General features: G+C 44.0%; 1 protein-coding gene across 8 annotated transcripts in view; it reads right to left on the bottom strand.

The window, feature by feature from the left end:
- The window catches only part of Slc23a2 (solute carrier family 23 member 2), a 91,704-nt gene that overhangs the window by 42,496 nt on the left and 29,461 nt on the right, over positions 1-19,747 (bottom strand). For 7 of the 8 annotated variants that reach the window (XR_009587477.1, XM_060371998.1, XM_060371993.1 and 4 more), the window contains one exon: positions 5,613-5,866. Coding sequence is in view for 7 of the 8 variants with exons in the window: in XM_060371998.1 (XP_060227981.1) it covers positions 5,613-5,720 (108 nt within the window). In the remaining variant the exon portion in view is untranslated. Of the gene's footprint in view, positions 1-5,612; positions 5,867-16,515; positions 16,681-19,747 lie in introns of those variants that run through there. The other variant, XM_060371994.1, reaches the window with a different exon arrangement.

Genomic DNA, 19,747 nt, shown 5'->3' with positions numbered 1-19,747 from the left:
TGCTTAAGTCACTGGGAAGCAGGAGGATTAACTCATCTTGGAATGGATTCAAAGGAGATCTAGCCCTGTGTTATGCATTCTTTAGTGGGGAACAGCATTATTTATCTGGTTAGAAACAAAGTGTTTTCGTTCCTTAATCAAATGGTTCCATTCCTAGGGATCTCTTCTAAAGATGTAATACTGAAGGGAAAAAAGGGTGTTAAGCCCAAGAAAGCAATCACTGCTTAGGTATAACAATAACTGGTCATAAACTAGTTATCCCCAGATACTATCAAGAAAATGGACATTTATGTGTTTAAGTTTGTGGGTGCCTGAGGAGGCCAAAAGAGGACATCAGATCCCCTGAAGCTCGAATTGCAGGCAGTTATGACTACCTAAGCCAGCTTGGGTACTGAGAACTGAAACCAGGACCTCTAAGAAGCAAGTGCTCTTATCTACTAAGCCAATCTTTCTAGTCCCAGGACAGTAATTCTTAAATGGAATCTGTACATCAAAGAAAACCACATGTAACTTAGCTGTAAGTGGTAACAGCAGAATTACTTGTTCTACGCCCAAACGGTCCTGACGCTCATGATGCTCCTGCTTTAGCCTCCCAATGGCTGGCCCCGTGGGACAAGGCCACTGCATATGGCTCCAAATACTTTTTAAAAACAAAGCTTAGAGGTCAGAAGGCAGAGGCAAGAGGATCTCTGGTTTTGACAGGTTTATAGAGCAAGTACCAGAACCACATAGTGAGATCCTGTTTAGGAAGTATATGTATACATGTGTTTGTGTGTTCATAAATCAATCGTACAAACTGTACTGGTTAGAAGAATATTATTGTAATAAAAATTCCATATATAAGAATTAGAGGGATGCCTTAGTGGTTAAGAGCACTGGCTACTCTTTCAGAGGACCAAGGTTCAATTCCCAGCACACAAATGGGAACTCACAGCCATCTTATACATATAACTCCAGTTCTAGAAGGTTTACAGAATGAGACCCTATCTCAAAAACCACAACCTCAACAACAAAGCATAGATTAGCAAAAGACAAGTATACAGTTTGAATTCCAGCACTGTGAAATAATACACAAGAAAAGAAAACCATGATGATGATCTAAGACTCTATATAACGCAATATAGAGAAAAAGGGACTGAATCAACAACTCATAAAGAGTACCCCAAATCAACAGAGGAAAGGGAGAGAGAGGGAGGGAGGGAGAAAGGGAGGAGAGAAAGGGAGAGAGAGCTGTACAAGATCAAGCATAAATGGAGCAACGGCTTACAAGGTCCTGCACCTAGGTGAGAAAAACTGGCAGTTGATGGCTGCTGAGACAGGGAGTCGGTTTTCTTTAGGGGTACAGCCTCTTGTAGGTTGCCTAGGCTCTAGTGGATGGGCCGAGACCCCTTTGGAAGAACGATCCTTTCACAGGGGTCACATATCAGGTATCCTGCATATCAGATATTTACATTACGATTCCTAACAGTAGCAAAGTTACAGTTATGAAGTAGCAAGAAAATAATTTTATGGTTGGGGGTCACCACAACATGAAGAAGTGTATTAAAGGGTCTCAGCATTAGGAAGGTTGAGAACCATTGCTCTACTGCCATGTACATGTATATCACAGCACTCACTGGACTCTGTACATTATAAAGAAGAGGACGGGATGAAATTGGGAGGAAGTATAGAAAGGTTTTGGGAGAAGTAAGATGAGGTCAGAAAGTTGAATACAAACAAAACAAAATACACTGTATACCTGTACAAAATTCTCAAAAAATATATAAATAAAAATAAGCATACTGCTGAGTTCAAAACTAGTCTGGGCCTCATAGCAGGAAGCTGTCTCAAGAACAGGGAAGAAGAGGAGGAGAGGAAGGAGGGAGGACAGGAAATAAACTTTGAAGTTGACATACTGACAAGGAAAAAAGTCGAAGCAATACTTTTTTTAAAAATTATAATAATGGCATTGGCAACAAGCCACGGGCCTCCCCAAGTGTCCATATGCTTGGGCCAAAGATCCAGAAACAGTAAGCTTTAGGTCAAGGACAGCAACAGCAGAACTTTTAATCTTCACCTCTCACACTACCTGGATATTCAGCTCTGTTATCATCAGTCTGTGCCCATGCACCATCCGCACACTGCTTTTTAAAACAGAAGAAAATAACAACATACTCTCCTGTATTAACAGTGGTTTTGTTAATCAAAGGGACATTTTACCTTCTTTTTATGAATGCTGGTAATTCTATGATGAACACAAGTTCTTTCTCCACGAGAGAGTCACTAAAAAGACTAAAGAGCTAAGCAACATAGTGGGAATAAAGTTCCTTGGACTGAGGAATTCCAGAGAGATTTCCAATCCACTTACTTTTGTAGCTCAATTTTTGAGAAAATTGAGCCAGCAAAAAATTAAATTTCTCATTTGAAAGCAAGCCCCAAGTTTTTAAAATATGCCAGAAATCTCAGTTAACATACTCTAATTGGGGAAGAATTTTCTTACATTACTTTAAGCAGTTGTAGTGTGATTTAGAATTGTGTCTGTCTGTCTGTCTGCTTGTTTTGTTTTTGGAATAGGGCTTTGCTCTTGTCCAGGTTGCCCCCAGATCCATAATCCTCCTCCTGCCTCAGCCTTCTGAGAGCCAAGATTATAGGTGTAGACCACTGTCCCAGGCTGCTTACTTGAACAACTTGGTTTGTGACACTGGTTGCCTGTACTGGCTGCAGGAAGATCCATGTTCCCAGCCAAATTCAAGTCCACACTTGAAGCTGCAGCATTCCACTCTGCACCATTCAAGCCACCGAGAAGCCAAGGAGGACACACGGACAAGGTGAACCTTCCTAACATAACACAAAGCAACTGCAGTGGCTTGTGAGCTGAGGCCACCATGCCTCTTGGGGGACAAGGATGTTTTGGAACAAGTAAGGAGGTGGTAGTTACACAACACTGTGATTATATGTCTCTGACAACTCTATTTCAAATTTTATGTTATACAAACTCTACCTCAAAAAAAGTTTTTTTTTTTTGAGACAGGGTCTCAAAATGTAGCCTAGGCTAGCCTTACACTCCTGACTCTCTCTAGCCTTGGCCTCCTGAGTGCTGGGATTGCAAGAGAGTAGCACCACTATAGCCAACCTCAATAAATCTTAATTTTTACATGGTACCAAAACCAACAGATTTTAGCATAAGTTCACAATTACAACTACTCTCCTGATTCTTTCTATTCATGTACACATGACAGACGGTCTTTGGACTAAACAAAAGCTCAGATACTTATTTAAAAGACCCTAACTATGTCCCAGGCAAACAAGACTCAATCCTTATACTCTACAGAAAGACCATCAAGAGTCCAGCTAGGGAATTCTAGCCCAATTCAGGAAGCTTTGGGAAACCAGGAGGGGAGGCCAAGCACAGCCACTCTGGCCACAGCAGAAGGTGGACAGGGAGGCTGAAGTCAAAAGGCAGCATTAGGAACTGAGGTAGGCAAACCCTTCAGAGCCTGACAGGCAGTGGCGGATGCGGGATTAACAGTGGTCTGGACAGGACAGTCCCATTCAAACATAAGGGCATAGGCAGATGCACCAAAGTAAATGGAGGCTTTGAGATGAATATAATGGGCAGCAGCTAGCCAGGGGCCAGATGCTGGGGCAGAAGATGTCTCAGAATGTACAAGGCTCTAGATAAAATAACTAGCACCCCAAAAAAGGAGAAAAAAAAAATCAATTTTTCAAGAGAAGTAGTGAGTGAGAGTGTGTGTGTGTGTGTGTGTGTGTGTGTGTGTGTTAAGGAACAAAGATAAAGAGCATTGGTGATGGCATACTATTTTCACTTTGTGATCTTCTGCACCGTCTTGGAATGCTTTGTAAACCCTGTAGGATTTGGTTTTGATCTGCACTATTAATGAGGCATGTAGGATGAAGTGGCTCTGCGTAGCGTTGATTTTGAGCTAGATGTGGGCAGTGAAGTACAGCCAGGTCAGGAATGACTTGCAGGGGTAGGGTTGGGTATCTGAGCCTATTGGTTCCACATCACAGAGATAAGAAACATAAAACATAGGTTCAATTCCCAGCACCCACATGGTGGCTTAAAATCCCCTGTAACTCCTGTCCCAGGAAATCCAGGCACTGCATGTATGTGGTACATAGACATACATGCAGGCAAAGCATGCATACACATAAAATAGAAGTTTAACAAAACAAGAAGAAAAAAAAATAGCTGGTTGTGGTTCTGATCTCAGTTTCAAGGGACTGTGTCTAGTAACAGCTGTTTTGCCTACAGAGTCTGGGAACTGTGAAGAACAGCTCATGATGAGAGACGGGAATGTACCAGAGACCTAGCTAAGCTGGCACTTGCAGCCGGCCCACTCATTAATCTATTAACTGCATGCATGAACAAATTATCCATTAAAAAGGGCAGAGCTCTAGCCTCCTCTTAAAGGCCCTACCTGGTGCCATCTCTTCACATTTCCTAACAGAGATTAAATTCCAAGATGAGCGATTTGGAGGAAATAGGCTACACTGAAACCACAACAGGCTGCTCTAAGCCAGTATTGGTAAGCCTCACTATGGAGAAATGTGACAATGCCTGACTCAAGGGCTTGGTATGTGCCAGCCAGACATTAGGCATCCTTACTGTCATCCACCCCTCTCTATGTGAGGGCTAGGACACAATCTACAGTTTCACTATGGGCCAGGAACAGCCATGTCATAATGTTAAAGGACCAGGTGAAATACACCCAACACAGCCACCGGAGCAGTCTGAGGAGACGAGGCTGAATGGTGCAGGAGCTGATAATTCCCAGTGAACTTATGCTGTAGTATCAGCTACTCCAGATGGTTTTGTATGAATGTGGCCACCAGAATGTCACAGAGGGCCATACAGGACTGTAAGAACAGAGGCTTTAAGACAAACTTCCCAGCAGAGAATGAGGAAGCCAAGGAGCTATTGGCACTTGATAGCTGCAGGGAGGGGGAGAGGCAGTTTTCTTTAATGACATGAGCCCAGGTGGGTCAACCTGGGGAGCAGGGCAGTCTCAACCCCCAAGACAAGCTGGACAACACAAACAGAACTCGGTGGGAAAAGAAAACAACAGAAATCTCAGAGTTGGATAAGAAGGGATGAGAGGACTTAGGGGAAAGGGAATAAATATATTCAAATTACATTGTATGAATTCTCAAAAAAACAAAAATAAATAAAAGAAAATAGAAGTTTTGCTGTATCAGCCAGCTTCAGGGAAGCTAATGGTGTGTTGGGTCTGAACGACATCTTTTAACATATAATACAGGATTCCAATAATGTCATTCATCCCTCCCAATTGAGAAGTTAAGTTGCAATTGAGAAGTTGTATTACATGTTACTTTCTAAAAGTACAGTTTTGGAGAAAAAAATGAAGACTCTCTCCAAAATACAGTCAGCACTGGAATGGCTTTAAAACATTAAGAGCCATGTGTACTTAACCCAAACAGGCGCCCTGAGGCTGGCTGAGAGTATAGCTGCTACTGGGTTGGCTCAAAGACAACGTCATATGAGGCAACAGATAGTCAATGCCATGACGTTCCCTGCAAACACAAGTTGTGAAAGTCGTCTGTCCTACAACTACTCCAGAAAGGAACTAGAAAGCAGGAGACACTCTTACCGGGAGAGTAAAGAAGTTGGGGTGCTTCGCTTCCTCTTCATATTTGCCTTCTGTGGATCCCCCAGCCTCCACTGATTTGGATGTTGTGTTCTTGCCGATACCCATCATTAAGGAAGGCTGAGCAACCTATACAGCTGTTGGCCTGGACTGGCTCCAGCGGAGGCTTGTTCAAGCCAGTAGCTCAAGATCAGAGGTAGCTCTTCGGCAATAGGACACCGGATTCTCAAATGGGGACTTCTGTCATCTTTTATCACCTGCAAAAGATAGTGTGGACAAGTCAGAGAAAACAAACATGGGGTGCAGAGTCATCAAGCTCAGGCACAAAAACAATCCAAGTTGCACCCAAATAGCTGAAAAGATAGCACCAATGCTTTTCAAGAACCCCCCCTCTTCACTCACAGTCAACCACCACACTCCTGGAAAAAGAAGCACGAAAATGGTGTGTACCAGGAATACTAGAAAGAAAATACTAGGAAGAAAAAAAAGAAAAAGAAAAAAAAAAAAAAAAAACAGCTGAAGATATTCCTCTGCTAGGAATAAACCCCGAGTACTGCCAGAACATTCTCCAGTGATGAAAATGTTCTCTACCTGCCCTGTTCAGCTGATGTGAGTTGTCACCTGGTACTTAAGAAGTGTCTTGTGCCAATGCAGAAGTGAATTTTAATTTACATTTAAGACAATGCAGATATGGCCAACTTATCACAATTGGATGGCAACTTAAATAATTCTAAGTTCCCTACCTATGTCCTATGGAAGGCAAAAGGTATTCAACATCCAATGAAAGATCAAAAAATACCCTTGGATTAAGTGCCTGTGCAGAAATTAAAGCAAGGCAACAACAGCTTGTGTTCTCAACTGATTAGAATACCACACACACAAAAAAAGAGTCAAAGCATGCACTCAACCTGATAATATAGTTTAAAAAGGGAAAAAGCCTCCCACTTCCTCCCCAATGTGGAGTTTTTGTAAAACTAAGAGGTGGGAAGAGATCACCACTACTAAATCCAAAATGGATATGACAAGCCTGAAGAATGTAAGAGATGGCAGTATTCAACAAAGAAACACCCAATATTCCAAACTAAAATAAAACTAAGAAAAATTCAAAAGCAGGAAGATCCTGCAACAATTATCCAAACAAGTTTCAAAAGAGAAAAAAATTAAAACAATTTCAAACCGCGAAGCATAAGCTGGACAATACAGCTAATCCACCCTGGATTTAAAAACACTTGGAAAACTTGTCTTCAAAGATGAGAAAACAAAGGACACCAGGGCTGGCATGTGTAAAACATGCCCGGGGATGCCTAGCCTTTCATAAAGAAGAGTAATGCAGGCAGGCAGGGCGGGAGGGCAGAGCACGCGCACAGTGGTCTGATTATCAGAATGGTCAGGGCTCCCCTGCACGAAGGAAAGCTGGACCTAAACTAAAGCAAGCAGGAGACTTTTTCTCAAAGATTTCTCCATTTCAGTTGGGGCGGAGTGGGGATGAAGGTGGCTGAGAAGAAAAGACATGTGAAAGTTGAGTACTTGGCAGCCCTGAGAGCAGAAAGGAAAAACACAGCAGCCAGCACACTACGCCACATTCTTATTTTTAAATTAAGTTTTAATTTTATGTGTATGGGTGTTCTGCCCTCATATCTGTACGCTGTGCATGCCTGGTACCTGGAGGCCAGAAGAGGGCATCGGAACCCCTGTGATGGGAGTTATAAATGTTTGTTAGCCTCCATGCAGCTGCTGGGAGAGGAGCCAGTGCTCTTAACCACTGTGCTATCGCCCAGGCCCCAAACTGCATTCTTGAACATAGAGAATCCAAGACATTCATCAAATTTCCTGAATCAGCTACTCATTTACATCCTTATCACATCCACATCTACTTAAAACAGTGGTTCTCAACAGGACCAGCTTGCACTCCAAGGGCAATATTTGTATTTGGCCACAAGTGGGAGAGAGCTGGTTAGGAGAAGGCAGTAGTGCTGACCAACACCCTCCAATTCCAATACACAGGCTAGACTCTGAAGAAGGCTTTGGGGGACAGGAAAAACAAATGAATGTGGACAGAAAGGGCAGACAATGAAGTCCCAAACACTGCGCTTTCCACATCCAAGTATGCAAGAGTGGCAGATATGGCTGCGAAGAGAATGTTCTGGCAGTACTCGGGGTTTATTCCTAGCAGAGGAATATCTTCAGAAACTGTGTACCAACATGAGATCAGTGACTCCCTCCCCCCCACAGGAAGTAGTTTTACATGAGGGTGGGGAGCGGAGACAAAATGCAAAAGGTGAAATGGAAGGGATAAGGTGAAGGGAAGTTTAACTTGTGGTAACACATGACCAGAGAGATGGTTCAGCCATTAGGTTAATAGCACCTGCAATGCTTGGAGACCTGATTTTTATTCCCAGCTCCCAATTAATTGTGACTCCAGTTGAAGAGACTCCAATGCCCTCTTCTGACCTCTGTAAGCATTGCACTCAAGTGCACAAACCCAAACTCAAACACACATAAATATAATTAAAAATAAAATAAGGCTGGGTATGGCAGTGCACACCTGTAATCCCAGCACACAGAGGCAGAGGCATGCAGATCTCTGTGAGTTGGAGGCCAGCCTGGTCTACAGAGGGAATTCTGAAACTGCCAGGTCTATCTCAAAAAACCAAATTGGAACACTATATTTTAAAAATGGTGGGAGCTAGAAAAATAGCTCAGAATTTAAGAGCACTTGCTGCTCTGGCCAAGGATCTGGGTTCAGTTCTAGCACTCATGACGGCTCAGAACTGTCTATAACTCCAATTCTAGGAAATCCAATACCTTTTTTTACCCTCTTACAGTTTTTTTCTTTTTTTTTCCTCTTACAGTTTTTACACACAAGTGGTACATATATGCTCTCATAGATTCACACATATACACACAAGTAATAATAATCTTACAAGTAATAATAATTGTGTGTGTATGTATGTGTGTGCTTGTGTTGTGTTAACATAAAAAAGAAAATCTCCCAGAAATGCTAGCAGTAGGGGAAGTTTGCTAATTAATGGTGCCAAGGCTCCTCTTCCTGCTCCTTGCAAAAGAGCAAAGAATGAGCTAGGCTACATGCTGTCTAGGGCCACTTCTGTCTAGCGCCATCTGATCACTTATACAGAGGGGAAGGAGTGGTTGCGGGGTGGTGATGACAATGGTAGCAATAATAGCCGTTTTCTATTTGTTAAGTGGCTACATATGCCAGACACATCATGTATCTCTCATACAAGTAACAATTATTTCTGGTCTGTGATCATAATCTTATTTGATTTTCCATGAAAGAATTTGAGAAAGACCAAAACAGAATGTTCCTGGAGCTACTGCAAGAATATTCATTTTCCAATAAGCAAAGCTGATAAAAATTTAATCTCAATAACCCTAAAAATTCCTGAAAGAAGGAGCAAGAGTGGCTGTAATCAGCGCTGGACATGGTGGCGCAAGCCTCTAAGCCCAGCACACAGGAGGTGGAGGCAGGGAATCTTCAGTTCGAGGCGAGCCTGAGCTACACAGGAGGAGTCTGTCTCAAATATTTGAATAATTATATAAGGAATGTACTTTCTTAGCTAGAAACCCTACTACAGGGCTGCAATTTTAAAAAGAAGGTTTGTCCGGGCAGTGGTGGCACATACCTTTAATCTCAGCACCCAGAAGGCAGAAGCAGGTGGATCTCTGTGAGTTCAAGGCCACCCTGGTCTACAAAGTAAGTTCAAAGACAGCCAGGGCTAGGCAGAGAAACCCTGTCTCAAAAACAAAAATATGAACAGGCTATGAATGTATGATATGGTGGCGCATCACATACTGGACAGGTATGGATATAATCTAGGCCACAACAGCTGATTCAGTACTCAAAAATCAAGGAAAGACCTAAGATTTTAAAAAGTCTACTACGTGGTTACATATTAGATCTCAGGAACTCTTCTTGACTTGGTATTAAGAATTTTAAAAAGACTGATAAATTTTATAATATAAAGTTCTTTAGATTTCTGTATAAAGAAAAATCAAACAAAATTAAGGGGCAAAATGTAACATGTAAGAAAGCATATACATATTTTTACTTTCTATCAATCTTACAAATGAAAAGAAACCATAATCTTTCATCTACAAATGAGCAGGGGGATGTGCTTGCAATCCTCAGTCCCCTAAATACAAACAGCACAGTAATGTCTGAGTCCTGTTTAAAGCCAAACATGATGAAGAACCACCTTTCCCTATGTCATCTATTCTAACACTCTCAATGAAAGGATGGTGAAGAACAGATATTCATACATTTCCAGTGAAAAATGAATTCATGAGAAGGTGATTTGGTTTTGTGTATCATAAGAGTTACGAATATTTGTGCTTACAATGGAGTCTTGGGACTAAACTAACAGCCTTGCACATGTTATTTAACTTAGTGGTTAAATAATGGTCCACTCAGAAAAAACAATGCTATATCGCTATTTAAAGACTGTGTAAGTATATCAAAGCAGATGCTGAGATTCATAACCACACTTTGGGCAGAGTGTAGGGAATCTTATGAATCTTAGTAAGACCTGGAGAGGACAGGAGCTCCACAAGGAGAGCAACAAAACCAAAAAATCTGGGCACAGGGGTCTTTTCTGAGACTGATACTCCAAACAAGGACCATGCATGGAGATAACCTAGAACCCCTGCACAGACGTAGCCCATGGCAGTTCAGTATCCAAGTGGGTGCCCTAATAAGGGGAACAGTGGCTGGCTCTTTGATCACCTCCCGCTGAGGGAGGAACAGCCTTGCCAAGCTACAGAGGAGGACAATGCAACCAGTCCTGAGGAGACCTGATAAGCTAGTGTCAGATGGAAGGGGAGGAGGACCTCCCCTATCAGCCAACTTTGAGAGGGGCATGGGAGGAGTTGAGAGAGGGAGGGTGGGATTGGGAGAAAATGAGGGGGGACTACAGCTGGGATACAAAGTGAATAAACTGTAATTAATATAAAAAATAAATATTAAATTTAAAAAAATGACTGCATTAGATGGACAGTGGTGGAGCCTGTCTTTAATCCCAGCACTCAGAAGCAAAGGCAGGGGGATATATGTGAGTTTGAAGTCAGCCTTGTCTACAGAGTGAGTTCCAGGATGGCTAGAGCTACACAGAGAAGCCCTATCTCAACAAACAAACAAAGGCACTTGGTAGAGGCTGGAGAGATGGCTCAGAAGAGCACCTGCGGCTCTTACAGAGGATTTGGCCCCCATTCCTAGCACCCACATGGCACTTCCTTAACTCCAGCCCCAAGGGATCTGATGCTCTCCTCCAGTTTCCTCGGGCAGCAGCAATGTACATGACACACAGATGTAAATTCAGGCAAACACCGTACACATAAGATAAATGAAGAAACAAATTAAACTGCACAGAAACCTTCCTTCACATGAGAAAACGTTCACACAAGAAAGAAAATTATAAAACAGTGATGTACAACCTTAAACTAAATGAAAAAAAGCCCATCACGCAAGGGCAACTCTCTCCTGTTTCTCCTTTGAGATTAGCTAGGTCTAGGGCAAGCAAACTTGGAAATAAACAATAGGATGATGGCTACCTGCAGCTTGGCAGGGGACGAAGAACACAGGTAAGGTTTCAGTCTTAGCCAGGTGTGGTGGGGAAGCCTCTAAACCCAGGGCTCAGTGGGTGGAGGCAGGTGGAGCTCTGGACTCAAGGCCAGCCTGGTCTACTTAGAAAGTTCCAAGCTAGCCAGGGCTACAGAAAAGAAACAGCAGCAATTTCTGAGGACACTCCCAAGGTGAGGACAACCCAGTACTGTGGCTAGATGGCTGACTGTGTTGGGGATTTCATCCTCATTGTGGTGATGTCGCAGTAGACAGTAAGAAGACACTAAGGACTCTGGCCTTGAAGGGTGGCAGTTCTGGAAACCCAGTTTCTTGCAAAAGAGATGCTATACACGGATGTCAAATCCTACAGCACATTGTGAATTCCAGTCTTAACATGTGATCTCTCCTCCAACCCTAGCCATGATATCATCTGGCATGAAGTGATTACAGTCCGGCAAGCCCCTGGCCTTGCTGGAGCTCTGGATCTGGCCTTCCACATGTTAGCCCATTCTGTTTAGACTGCTGGTCTCCCAAATTATGAAATAAATCCTCCTTTCTTTATGAATTTCTCAGCTTCAGTTAACTTATTATACAGCAAGCTTCAAGTTAAAATGCTTTCTTTCTACTGTGGGTCAGTTAAACCAAGTCTGAAAGTCACTGATGTTAAGTAAAGCTCTGTAGTGACAGAGCAGGAGTCCGCTGCCTGGATAGACTCTAACACACTCAGAGCAACAAGGTGACAGGGTGAGTGCACAGAGCAAGATGATGACACAAGTTACCAGAGGCCCTCCACAAGCATGGGAAGCACCCACAGAACTAAATCTGCCTGGATCCCATACACACTGCTCGCTCCAGTGACTGCAATGGAAAGGATGCCTTCATATCCCTAAGTGCTGATAAGCCCTTTGTCCTGTCTTAGCTTAGAAACCTGTTCTCTTTAGAAAAAGATCATTTGACTTTTTTAATTTTTCTTAATGTGTGTGAACGTATGTCTGTACACCATGTATGTCCCATGTGGTACCATGGAGGCCAGAAGAGGGCATCAGAACCTCTGAAACTAGAGTTACCATTGGGTATAGCAAATTAAACCCAAGTCCACTGGAAGAGCAGCTTAAGTGCTATGCCATCTCTCCAGCCCCCAAAAATTTAAGAGAAAGAAAAAGAGCATTTCAAGAGAAGCAGATGAAGCCTGGTTTCTGATGGGGGATCCAGATTTCATGCCAAGTTCCACCTCTGAGCCAGGTTCTGTCTGCAGAACTACAGTAGAACAGTCGCTCCGGAAGCCATCCCCCTAAGGCCTAGAGGTGCCACAGCGAGGGTGATGGTCACCCTACAGGTCAAAACATTCACTTACAGTCAGCTGGGGGAAGACTCTGACTCTGTGTGCAAAATGTCAGCACAGTGATTGTTCTGTTTGCTTGTACATACAAAGTCCTTTATATACAAAGTCCACCAGCAATGTGTGTGTGTGTATGTGTGTGTGTGTGCGCGCGCACATATATGTACACATGCCTTACAGGCCAGGGGTTGACACTGAGTGTCTTCCTCAAGTACAATCCACCTGGCTTTCTTGGCAACTCAAGGTACACTGGCCTCCCACTGAACCAGGGGATGCTGGGATTGCAAATTTCACTACTGTACACAACTCTTTACACAGCTGGGTTTTAAGAGAGCAAACTTAGACCCTCATGCTTGCACAGCCAGCATTCTATGAACTTACCTACACACATTAGATGCTTTACTGCCAAGTCCACCTGGAATCTTCCAGCAGAAACTGCTTCCCCAAACACTAACGACTCTGATCAAACCACCTCACCTCCTCACCCTGGATGCCCCTCCCCAGCTCCAGTTGCCATCTACACTGGCTATGCTATCTCTAGTTCCCAGGTTTGAACTCAAGGGCCTGCATTCCTGAATTGCCTCTTCTTTTACATTTCTCTGGCACTTGGCATCAGTTCAGCTTTCCCAGAAGGCAGGCTAGGGACACAGTGACAAGTACATAAAAGGCATTCACAGTTTTTAGGGAAACAACTTTTTTTAAAGGGCATTCTAGTCACATGGAGAAAAACAACACTTAGCTGCTGTTCTCCTGGTTTATTCAGGGAAATCTTGTGGCTGGACTATGAAAGGGGAGGAGAGGCAGGGCCAGAATTAAAATATAAATGTAGGGCTTGCATCAACTCAGCGGGGAGGAGTAGCTTCTTTGCATGTACAAGCCCCGGGCTTCAGCTCTAGCACCCGAAAACAAACAGAAGACAATATGTTAATCATCAACCATCACAGAAGCCCAAGGAAAACGAATTGTGTGGGGGTGTACATGAGTGTGTGCATACAAGTGCATGTGGAGGCCAGAGGACAATTTTGGTATCATTTCTCAGGAAACGCCTTCCTCGTTTTCCGAAACAAGGTCTCTGAATTAGCCTGGAGCTCCTGAGTAAGCTAGCAGCCCCCAGGACCCCATCTCCACCTCACCAGCCGTGGTATTATAAGCTTGCACCAACATGGTCAGCTTTTCACATGAGTATCAGACTGGTTTCCTCGTGCTTGTGTGGTGAGCAATTAACTGACTGAGCCATTTCCCAATGCTTTTGAGAAGCAAATCTGACATGAAATTTTAACAATAAGATAAAAATGAATGTGTAACAGATGATCACATTCTAGATTTTCTTTAACTCTCTTAAAAATTTGGGTAAGGGTTATTGTCTTTATTTCAAAGTAGAGCAACTGAGGTTGGTGTGTTCTTGCCAAGAGCAAAAGTGGGCTAGGCAAGGATTCTGAGAACCCAGCAGGCACTGTGCTCCCATGCAGACTTCCAACAGAACAAGGCTCTGCATGTTCTCCTCTAGAGGACCCGTCCCAGTTAGAGTTGCTATTGCTGGGATGAGACACCACAACCAAAACCAAGTTGGGAAGGAAGGTTTTGTTTGGCTTATGCTCCCATATCACTGCTCATCACTGAAGGAAGTCAAGGCAGGAACTCAAACAGGACAGAAACCTGGAGGAAGGAGGTGACAAGGAGGCCATGGAGGAATGCTGCCTACTAGCTGCTCCTCATGGCCTGCTCAGCCTGCTTTTTATAAAACACAGGACCACCTGCCCTAGGAGGGGCCCCAGACACATGGGCCATCAATTAGCAATTTTTAAAATGCCCTACAAGCTTGTCTATAATCCAGTCTGTTTGTTTGTTTGTTTGTTTTTATTTTTCAAGACAGGGTTTCTCTGTGTAACAGAGCTCTGGCTGTTCTGGACTCACTTTGTAGACCAGGCTAGACTCAAACTCACAGTGATCTGTCTGCCTCTGCCTCCCTAAGCGCTGGGATTAAAGGCGTCCATGCCCAGCTTGCAGTCCAGGCTCATGGAGGAATTTTTGACCAGAGGCATTTTCTCAGTCTCCTGTCCAGTGATTCTACCTTATGTCAAATTGGCATAAAATTCGCCAGCAGAGGACCTGAGGTGGATTCCTAGCCCCCGTATGCTATACCTCCACCTCCAAGATGTCCTCTTCTAATCTCCATACAATTTTAAAAATAAAAATGAAATAATTTCAAAAATAAAAAATGAAAAAGAACAATGCTCTGAAGACTGATAGCCACTTTGGAACAAGCCAAGGAAAGCCTGAAGTTCCTGACTTATCGTCAAGAAACACAGACAGCTTTCTCTTTTTCCAGGTCTCCAGGGCCCTTGCTTGATGTCTATCCTCTTTCGAGTACGAAAGAAACCCTGGAAGCTACGAGGAGTTCCTGGAGAGGCTATTCCTGCTACCCTGCCCTCTTGTGCTGGGTCCCTGTGACATTCTCTCCGTGCAGCACCACTGTCCTCTCTAAGGAGCAGGCCACAAGTGAACTCTGGGTCACCTTCCACTTCTGCTCCCTGCTGAGAGGACCCAGCTTGTTGGAAGAAGCATTTCCCACACTGTCATCTCTTTCCTTGAGCTCTCTCTGAGCTAGTCATTACCCTTTGTAATGTTCCCATATTTTCCTTGTGCCTCAATCAAAGCCAAATCTCCAAAATCCCAGCGAGCCCCCTCCACATACTTATACCCTAGTTATTCACGTCTGCCCACTTCTGCCTGTTCAGTTCTCTTGATATCCCTCTATCTGCAGGTCTTTGTCACATCCTTTTTCTGCCCTCCCAACCAGACTGCATTTCACCAGAAGTCACTCTCCTACCTGCAGATTCTCCCTAGGTAAGGTAAAGTATTTACCTCAGGGATGGATGCCATGGGGCTGCCTAAACTGTACTGCAATTACCTAGACAGGGACCAGAATCCTTCTCCAGGTTATAACCAACTATAAAGTGATAGAAGAAAGAAGGCTTTCTCTTATCTTCTATAAATAGTAGCCTGTGACCATATTTTTTTTTCCTCCTTGTAAGAGACAATGTTCCTACTAAGAAATCCCTTTTAAAATATTCCCCCCACACCCCTAGTAGCATACAATTCTAAGCCCAAGCTTTCAAGAACCTAGGGCAAAAGGACTGCAAATTCTAGGCCAGCCATAGTAACATTTCAAACTCCTATATTAATACTAACAGTAAAGATCCACCTAATACAGAAGCCAGAACCACTTAAGAGTCCGGTACCACAGAAACTAGTTTTCTCTGGACTCTCAACCAAATAGTCTTAAAATCTAAAAAACTTATAAGGATTAAAAAAACAAACAAACAAACAAACAAAAAACTAATGGATCCATTATAAAGAAGCCCCAGCTCTTTATGAAATTTGTTACATACATTACTTTTCGTGTTTTGTTTATATACTTGCTTTTCTCCGAAACCTTGAAAGGCTGTAAAAAGGAAAACAGACAAGAACAGTCCCAAGCTAGACTGGGAAGGAAGCAAATGCTTCCGGAAATCACTGATGCTCCATTGCTGCAGACAGCCTGGTATGTTAGGAGTGCTGCCTTCTGAGAGTTGCAGAAATGCTAATGTTCAGTCATCAATATTTAAATAATGTCTGACAACACTGAGAAAGACTGGACATTTTCTAGTAACACTGCTGGATTAACTTGAACTATAAACTGTTCACCCCGCTACAGTCTCCTCCCTCCCTTTCTCTTTCTCTCTTCTCTCTCTCACACACACAGAAACACTCGTGTATATGCATCTGTGTGTGTAAGAGAGGGAGAGGGAGAGAGAAGAAGGAAGGAAGGAAGGAAGGAAGGAAGGAAGGAAGGAAGGAAGGAAGGAAGGAAGGAAGGAAGGGAAAGACGAACCAAGCAAATGGCCACAGACAGATTCACACAGAGGCACACATAGACATGTTCAGACACACAACCCAGCAAGCCTAAGAATCCCAAGAAGAGCTCTTGTGCCAAGCAATGGTCTTACCTTCAATGGAGCCTCGCTCTGTCCACAATCAGTGTGTGACCCACCAGGCCTGTGCAGCCCTGTGACTGTCCTGGGGTGCAGCAGGAGCCACTTTCAGGTGTTGAAGTAATCTCAGCTCTTATATCCCACACAAGCTGGCCAAAATTGTATAACTAACCGCACCTCATCAGAAAAGCTATTTGCATTACACAACAGCCACCGCCTGGTTACAGACAGTTACTGCAGGCCTGCAGCAGCAGGCTTCTTCACAGCAATCTGGATATTCTATTATAGAGCCCCAGCAGCTGCTGGGATTGTATTTCTCAAACCCAAACAAAGAAGAGAAATTAAAACCTATCTTTTCAAACAGTTTAGATGAGCAAGTCTGCCCATGTTGCTGCCAGCTCAGTGGAAAGGGGGATTAATTTTACTTACTGACAGTTTTTCTTTTCCCCAATCAGGAGCCCAAAGACATCAGATTGCGAAACCCAAAGAACTGCACTGATGTCAAGGCAGGGCCCCGTCATTAAATACTACGCAAGTCAACAAAAATGAGTACTGACGACAAACCACACAATGCCAAGCCCCTGAAGACTGGTAGGCAGGTCTAACGGCAGTCCCTGAAGAGGACAGGGCCGCACAGGCAGCCAGGCTGTCCCTCCTAGTCCTGCCTCTATGCCAGGGACTGCACAGAGTGGAGAGGAGGCACCTCTGCTTCGGGGATGTTCAAGCATCTGTCCACCTCTTACAGCAGACTGCATTTCCCCAGAGCAGAGACACAGGCTCAGCAGAGCAGGAAAGGCCCTGCTGCAGCGCTGCACCTCAGAAGAGGGGGGCTCAGGTAAGGAGAGAAGAACCAGGAGAAAGCCCCTGAGAGCGCCACTTAGTCACACAACCTTGAGGAAATCGGCAGGAAAGAAAAGAGGCCATGACCACAGGAGAAAGACATCTGGATACGGGAGAAGGATAGAGAAGAACTGCAAAGGCTCAGAATGGGTGAGCACTTCCCCAAAGGCCAGAACACAGGTCCCCACATGGGCACCCACCTGAGGGTCAATACACTCAGGGAGCCAAGCACTACTCAGAATGTTGTGGGGATGCCAGAGAAGCACTGCAGGGACCAAAAGAAACTTCAAAAACCATAAAAGAGACGACGCCAAGGTGAAGAGCACTACCTATTCTAGCAGAGGACCAGAGTCCAGTTCCCAACACCCGTATGGTGGCTCACACCCATCTGTAATTCCAGTTCTGAGGGACCCAATACAATCCTTCAGCTTCTGTGATCGTTACACATGTGATGTGCACACATGTATGCAGGCAAAAAAAAAAAAAAAATTTAAGACAGGTTTCCTCCTGGACGTACTTTGTAAACCAGGCCGGCCTCTAACTCACAGAGAGGCCTGCCTCTGCCTTCCCGAGTGCTGGGATTACAGGCAGACACCACCGCCCCCGGTGGCAAAACACTCTTAAGCTTAAAATTGAATAAATCTTGAAGAAATGAAAATGGGACAAACAGAGTACACTTAAGACATAATGCTAACAGGTACTGACCACGCTGCTGTGAGAATGAGAAGAGGCTGACTGCAGCACTGCAAGCGCACAGTATGGAGTCTAGACAACCAGAATGCTGCCAGTCAGACAATCCAGGACACAATCCGTGTCACATTATTCTCTAAACAGATGCTGCAAAAAGTAAACAAAAGAGGACAGCCTTTGTCCTAGTTGGTGCTCAACTGCTGTGAAGAGATACCATCCATGGCCGCTCTCATACAGGGAAGCATTTAGTTGGGGCTGGCTTCCAGTTCAGAGTTTTAGTCCATTATCATCATGGCAGGAAGCTTGGTGGCACACAGCCAGGCATGGTGCTGGAGAAGGAGTTGAGAGTTCCACATCCAAATCCACAGGCATCAGAAACAGAGACCGTGGGCCTGGCTAGAGCATTTGGAACCCCAAAGCCTACCCCAGTGACATGCTTATCCCAACAAGAGCACGGTTATCCACACAGGGGCAGGCAGATCTTTGTGAGTTCAAGATCGGCCTAGTCTACATGGTAAGTCCCAGGATAGCCAGGGCTACTTACTAGAGACTCTGAATCAAAACAAAGCAAGTGTTAAATGTGAGATCACATTACAGTGCTAAAATATCAAAATCGTAAGTTCTTAGTCTCTCTATTTGAGACATTCTTTCAATGAAATAAACCTATAACTTTACCAAATGCAGGTGAAATGGCCTACACTTAACTTTGTCCAGCTCCAAGAGGTGGGAAGACAACATATAAGCAAGGGAGGTTTCTTGCCTTGTGTCATGTAGCCTGCCAACACAGGAAATGCAGCTAACATAACAGGAGGGAACTGTGCACAATAAAAAAAAAAAGGAGAGCTTCATCACCAGTGATCAGGGAGCATTTTTGGAAAAATGACTGTGTGTCTTGTCCCGGCAAACATTTGTGAATGCCCTCAAAGGCAGCATCTATGTCTCTCATTACCTAATTCTAATTAGTGGATCTAGTCAACAAACCTAGGCATATTTAGGAAGAGAAAATGCCTCTATAAGATTGGCCTGTATGTAAATCTGCTTTTTTCTGGATTAACGTGGGAAAGCTCCACCTACTGTGGGTGGGGCAACCCCTGGCCATGTGGTCCTAAATTCTGTAAGAAAGCAAACTGAGCAATTCATGATGACTAAGTCAATAAGCAGCACTCCTCCATGGCTTCTGCATCAGCTCCTGACTCCAGGCTCCTGCCCAGTTTTGGGCTCCTAACCTGGCTACCCTCAGTGATGGGCTGTATTGAAATAAGCTCTTTCCTCCACAAGCAGCCTTTTTTTGGTCATGGTGTTTTATCACAGCAATAGAAAAGACTAAGATAATGCCAAAAAAGAGTCAAAATAACTATAGAGAAATTGGCTAACAATTTAAAAATATGAAACCTCAGCAATTAAAAATGTTATAGCTGGGTGGTGGAGGGGCTTGCCTTTATTCCCAGCACTTGGGAGAGGAGGCAGGTGGATCTCTATGAGTTCAGAGTTAGAGGCCAGCCTGATCTACAGAGCTATGCAAAGAGAAACCCTGTCTTGAAAAACCAAACCAAAAAAAAAAAAAAAGCAAAGCATGCTTGTTGCTCACAAAAGAACCGTGCTCCCAGTACCCCCATGAAGGCATGGAGGCTCACTGCCACTGCAATTCTATCCCCAAGGGGATCTGACACCCTCTTCTAGCCTCCACGAGAACCTACATCCACATGCCATTTACTCA

This window comes from Meriones unguiculatus, chromosome 18 (genome assembly GCF_030254825.1).
Source record: "Meriones unguiculatus strain TT.TT164.6M chromosome 18, Bangor_MerUng_6.1, whole genome shotgun sequence".
NCBI lineage: Eukaryota > Metazoa > Chordata > Mammalia > Rodentia > Muridae > Meriones > Meriones unguiculatus.
The sequence above is the reverse complement of the archived record's forward strand: the minus strand, read 5'-3'. Positions and strand labels throughout refer to the sequence as shown.